The 5518-nt window shown below is 40.3% G+C and overlaps 1 protein-coding gene and 1 long non-coding RNA gene across 2 annotated transcripts in view; both read left to right on the plus strand.

The window, feature by feature from the left end:
* Window positions 1-1620, plus strand: part of scamp5a (secretory carrier membrane protein 5a) — an 11597-nt gene extending 9977 nt beyond the window's left edge. Inside the window, exon 7 of the mRNA XM_023998877.3 lies at window positions 940-1620. Within this exon, the coding sequence (XP_023854645.1) occupies window positions 940-1137 (198 nt within the window). The 3' untranslated portion in view covers window positions 1138-1620. The remainder of the gene's footprint in view (window positions 1-939) is intronic.
* A 1225-nt stretch (window positions 1621-2845) lies between these two features.
* Window positions 2846-3383, plus strand: LOC139028514 (uncharacterized). Its single transcript, XR_011480729.1, has 2 exons — window positions 2846-3250; window positions 3295-3383. It is a non-coding gene; the product is annotated as an uncharacterized lncRNA (long non-coding RNA).
* Window positions 3384-5518: the final 2135 nt, after the last annotated feature.

Here is a 5518-nt window from a genome sequence, read left to right on the forward strand (position 1 = left end):
AATACGTTGTCCCTGCTATGGTACATGTTGGCCTGGTGCTATGGTACATGTTGTCCCTGGTATGTTACGGTACATGTTGTCCCTGGTGCTACGGTACATGTTGTGCCTGGTGCTTCAACACATGTTGTCCCTGCTATGCGTACATGTTGTGCCTGGTGCTATGGTACATGTTGTCCCTGGTGTTACGGTACATGTTGTCCCTGGTTTACGGTACATGGTTGATGTCCCTGGTGCTACGGTACATATTGTCCCTGGTGCCTATACCTATTTACCCTTATTCAGGTGCGAAACTTTCACTGGGGACGGGAGGGACATGTCTCCCTCACGTTCTGAAATTGCATTTTTGTCCCCCGTAGTTTATCATAGGAATATGATACAAAACAAGGTAACGGTGTGCTTTAGGACCATGCTGACGCCTCCGAGCGGTCGGGGCAGGCTGTTTGGAGTGTTTATCCGAATGGATAAAAAATAATAATGTCCCCCCTCACTTCTAAAACCAAAGTTGCGCCCCATGCCCTTATTTACCAGGTAAGTTGTTATGCACCTGAAGAGAGAGATAGTGTGAGAGAGAGATTTATAGAGTACTGGTCCGGTGCCACAGTACATGAAGCAACACAAACATAGGCACAGACACATGCATACATACACATACACATACACACACACGATAACATACACACACGTACACATGGATTTTGTACTGTAGATATGTAGTAGTGATGGAGTAGGGGCCTGAGGGCACACCAGTGTGTTGTGAAATTAATGGGGATCCATAAAAAACCCCAGGCGTAGCACCAGGGACAACATGTACCATAGCAGGGACAACATGTGTTGTAGCACCAGGCACAACATGAGCAAAGACAGTACTCTTTATTGTGTCCTCTGTTTGTGCTACAGTAATACAACTCACGCTAACACCATCTCCCTGACTCTCTCCAGGTGCACAACATGTACCGTGGCACTGGGGGCAGTATGAGTAAAGCCCAAGAGGAGTGGACCACCGGGGCCTGGAAGAACCCTCACGTCCAGCAGGCAGCGCAGCAGGCCGCTGTGGGGGTGGCRCAGGGAGCCATGCAGCAGCAACAGCCCCAGTACTCACAGGCACCCACCTACAATTACGACGACCCGGGCATGTAGGGCAGGGTGGAGGAGAGGGTGAGGGTGGGAGAGAAGGGGTGAGGGACAGACTGGGTGAGAGTCTGTTTCTGATCTCTCGTCAGTTGGCATGAGAGCAGAAACCGAGCCTCCCAGGCTAGGTGAGGGACAAACTGGGGAGATGAAAAGGGATGATCATCAAAGGAAAACCACAATTCACGATTACAGTGCCATTCAGATAATTCTTAGATAACAAAAATATATATATTAAAATGTGTCATACTGTTTTGATTTTGCTTCAAAGGTTTTTCCTAAATGTAGGAATAATAATTTTACTAAACTTGGAACACCTATCTCCTAACATGGACCAGCACGCCAACCATGCACATAGTTATTACACATAGTAATAACATATTACACACACACACAAGATGAATTGATCTGCTTACATGTGCCAGACAGACACTACAACCCTTGCACTGCCCTGTAATGCTCATTAGCTTTGAATAAAAGAACCCAACAGTCTTACTAGAGCCATTGCCACCCTTCAAAAAATATATTCGTTTTAGTATATTTGACTTGACGCTCTTATCCAGAGCGCAACTTACAATAGTGAGCATACATTTTTGTACTTTATGTTTGTACTGGTCCCCCGTGGGATTTGAACCCTCAACCCTGGCATTTGCAAGTGCSCTGCTCTACCAACTGACCCGCACGGGGACTTAGTGCAGTAGGCTTGTGATGTTCTGTCATGTTTTTGAAAAACAGTTTATACTTGTTTTTGCAGTACTGTATTATTGTCAAGGATGCAGTTTTGCCACATGGACATGACAAAAAAGCTGAAAAATTGTATTTAATCATATTTAAAAAGGATTATCACAATTTTGTCCATGTTGAATTTTGATTTTGTATCACTTAGATTCTCAGGAATAGACATCTACTTTGTTTTAGACATAAAATGACTTTATTGTATTTATCTGTTTTTAGATCTTAGCTAGTTGCTAGATAGCTAATAGCTACATGTTAGTCTGTCGACAGTAGAAATACCAGACGTTCTGTTGGCGTCATCAACATTAGCCATATTAGAGGTGTTAAATTCCTCAACATTTTCAGATTTATTTCAGGTTTTGGGGAGTGTATTTCGAGTGAGCATGTTATTCTGTTGAGTATAAGTGAAATAATGAATAGATGTTTAATAATAACAACCAATTTAAGCACACATGTACAGTGTTAAGGTTTTACGTAGGATGGAACATTTCAGATAAGTCTATGACTACTGTAACCCAGTTAAGAATTTAGACTAGGTGAACCAAAATCGTTCCGTCTGTAAAGGGGGCAGATAGTTCTGTCTATAGGGGGCAGATAGTTCTGTCTATAGGGSGCAGAAGGGAATTATGGAAACAATGGAACATTTACAAAACATAGTCTTAATTCCCCATTGAAGATATAGTATTTGCTATTTGTAGATGGACAGATGTTAGATGTTATGAATGTTTATTCCCATTGGTCAATCCTCTCACTAATCCTAAAGTGAACCCTGTGAAGCAAATGCTTTTTATTTATTTTTTAAATGACTACATTACCCAGGGGGCAAATACGGTTGTAATGATGTCATCGTGACAGCATTTCAAACAGTTTTGCCTGCTGGGTAATGGTGGAGTTGAACCTTTACAAGTGAAAACATAAAATGTGGCTGTCAACGTTAGTACATGAGTATAGATGTGATATGGTATATATAGAAAACATTGAATATTGTTTATACAAACATCTCATTTTATGAACTGAAACGGGAAGAAAATAACTGTCTAGCCTTTATGAGTATCGATGTGTTTTCATTTAGAGATGGAACTACTGCATAGCTACATTTGACTGYAGTGGGAAATGTTTTTGTCTCAAGAAGTTAACTCTGAAAATGTAAAAGATGGATATTACAAAAATGTGTAATACCAATATTAGACTTGAAACAAATGTGAAGATGTGTACATGAATGCCAGAAAAAAAACCTGTGAGTTGTCTTGTCTGATTGTGTGATGATGTTCAATATGATTTTCTTTTAAATATTTCTCAAAACTTTTGTTGTTGTTGTACTTTTCCTGTATATGTTCTAGAAGGTATGTGTATATGTTCTAGAAGGTATGTGTATATGTTCTAGAAGGTATGTGTATATGTTCTAGAAGGAATGTGTATATGTTCTAGAAGGTATGTGAGGCAGAGTGTGTATGCAGCTCTGCTCTTTCTGTCTCTCCACGGTTGTTGGTATTATAGGTGTATAAAAGGCTTCTAATGGGTTTTATTCTCATCATTGAATAATACTTTTTTTGTTTGTTTGTTGCTCAAACCAGAATTTTCGACTCAGTGCTCGCTGTATTCACTTAAGTACACACTGGAGCGATATAAAACATGAATTTACAGATMAGCTTGTAACTATAAAATGATAAACCTCTGTTTATATACTGTACATTGGCTCACTAAAGCAGCATGTGCCATTGCCAGTAAGAGTAGAATAGGCCACGTTTGTAAAGTTATATATCGGCGGATGATAAAAATRGATTGTTAATATTGCACCAGCAAAATAACATTGAATTCAGTATCTAGTCCAGWAGACTATAATCCCTTTAGTCTGACATCTGATCTCCTGATGTCAATACATTTCACCGTTGATAGTGAAAACAGTGGTGAGCGCATCATCCAATCTGGTTAAACCAGGCTACAATCCTTTACGTTTACCGTGTCCGTCTGTAGTAACATGCTCTGTTAGGTTGACAGAAGCCTTGGTTCTTCACTGTTGGTTCTTCACTGTGTATTATAGTACATGCAACAGAACAAAACAACGTTTCTGATTGTAGCAAGTCAATAGGTGTGGTTTTGGTGAGTTTGTGAGTCAGACCAGACCGTGTGCCAATGTCGTGAACATAAGAGACATAACAGTATGTTTTGGTTTATTGATGTTAAACAAAGCTGTGTCCAAGCTTACCAATACAATGCTCTGTTGTCTTGGCGAAAGCACCTCTATTCCTATTACGGGTGAAACTAAACTCCTGGCCCTGTATTAGCGGAGAATAGAGCATATGCAGACGCAACTGGTCTTACTGAATAGACATAGCTGCATTATCAACACCGACTGTACCCCCCCGCTATAAACCCCTGGGTTTATCTCTAACTGAATTAGAATAGGAGCTATTTCAGACGCTAACCTGGTCTTAACTTGAATAGAATAGGATGCTATTTCAGACGCTAACCTGGTCTACTGAATAGAATAGGAGCTATTTCAGACGCTAACCTGGTCAACTGAATAGAATAGGATGCTATTTCAGGACGCTAACCGTCTAACTGAATACAATAGATGCTATTTCAGACGCTAACCTGGTCTTAATGAATAAGAATAGGATGCTATTCTCAGACGCTAACCCGGTCTTACTGAAGAAATAGGATGCTATTTCAGACGCTAACCTGGTCTTAACTGAATAGAATAGGATGCTATTTCAGACGCTAACCTGTTTAACTGAATAGAATAGGATGCTATTTCAGAACGCTAACTGGTCTTAACTGAATAAATATGGATGCTTTCTCAGACGCTAACCTGGTCTTAACGAATAGATAAGCTATTTCAGACGCAACCTGTCTTAACTGAATAGAATAGGATGCTATCAGACGCTAACCTGGTCTTAACTGAATAGAATAGGATGCTATTTCAGACGCTAACGCGTCTTAATGAAATAATAGGAATCTATTTCAGACGCTAACCTGGTCTTAACTGAGAATAGAATAGGATGCTATTTCAGACGCTAACCTGGTCTTAACTGAATAGAATAGGATGCCATTCAGACGCTAACCTGGTCTTAACTGAATAGAAAAGGCAGCTATTTCAGACGCTACCTGGTCTTAACTGAATAGAATAGGATGCTATTTCAGACGCTAACCTGGTCTGTAACTGAATGAGATAGGGATTCTATTTCAGACGCTAACCTGTCTTAACTCGAATAGAATAGGACATGCTATTTCAGACGCTACCTGGTCTTAACTGAAATAGAAGGATCCATTTCAGACGCTAACCTGTCTTAACTGAATAGAATAGACGATGCTATTTCAGAGCGCTAACCTGGTCTTAACTGAATAGATAGGATGCTATTTCAGGACGCTAACCTGGTCTTCAACTGAAACTGAATAGGAGCTATTTCATGACGCTAACGCTGTCTTAACCGAATAGCAGTCATACGGACGTACCTCAGGGAGACCAGAACTGCGATTCCGTTTGACAGGGAGCAATATTCCATATTCCATATTGTTTTTGGGTCATGCATGTTGCTTCACAGCATTTGAAAGTCATTTCTCATTGACCCCCGATCTACCGCCTGTATGTGTTTTAACATGTATCCTGTACAACAATATGGATATATAAATGACATGAGGTGAGGTTAATGTT

This window comes from Salvelinus sp. IW2-2015, linkage group LG13 (assembly GCF_002910315.2).
Source record: "Salvelinus sp. IW2-2015 linkage group LG13, ASM291031v2, whole genome shotgun sequence".
Taxonomy (NCBI): Eukaryota; Metazoa; Chordata; class Actinopteri; order Salmoniformes; family Salmonidae; genus Salvelinus; species Salvelinus sp. IW2-2015.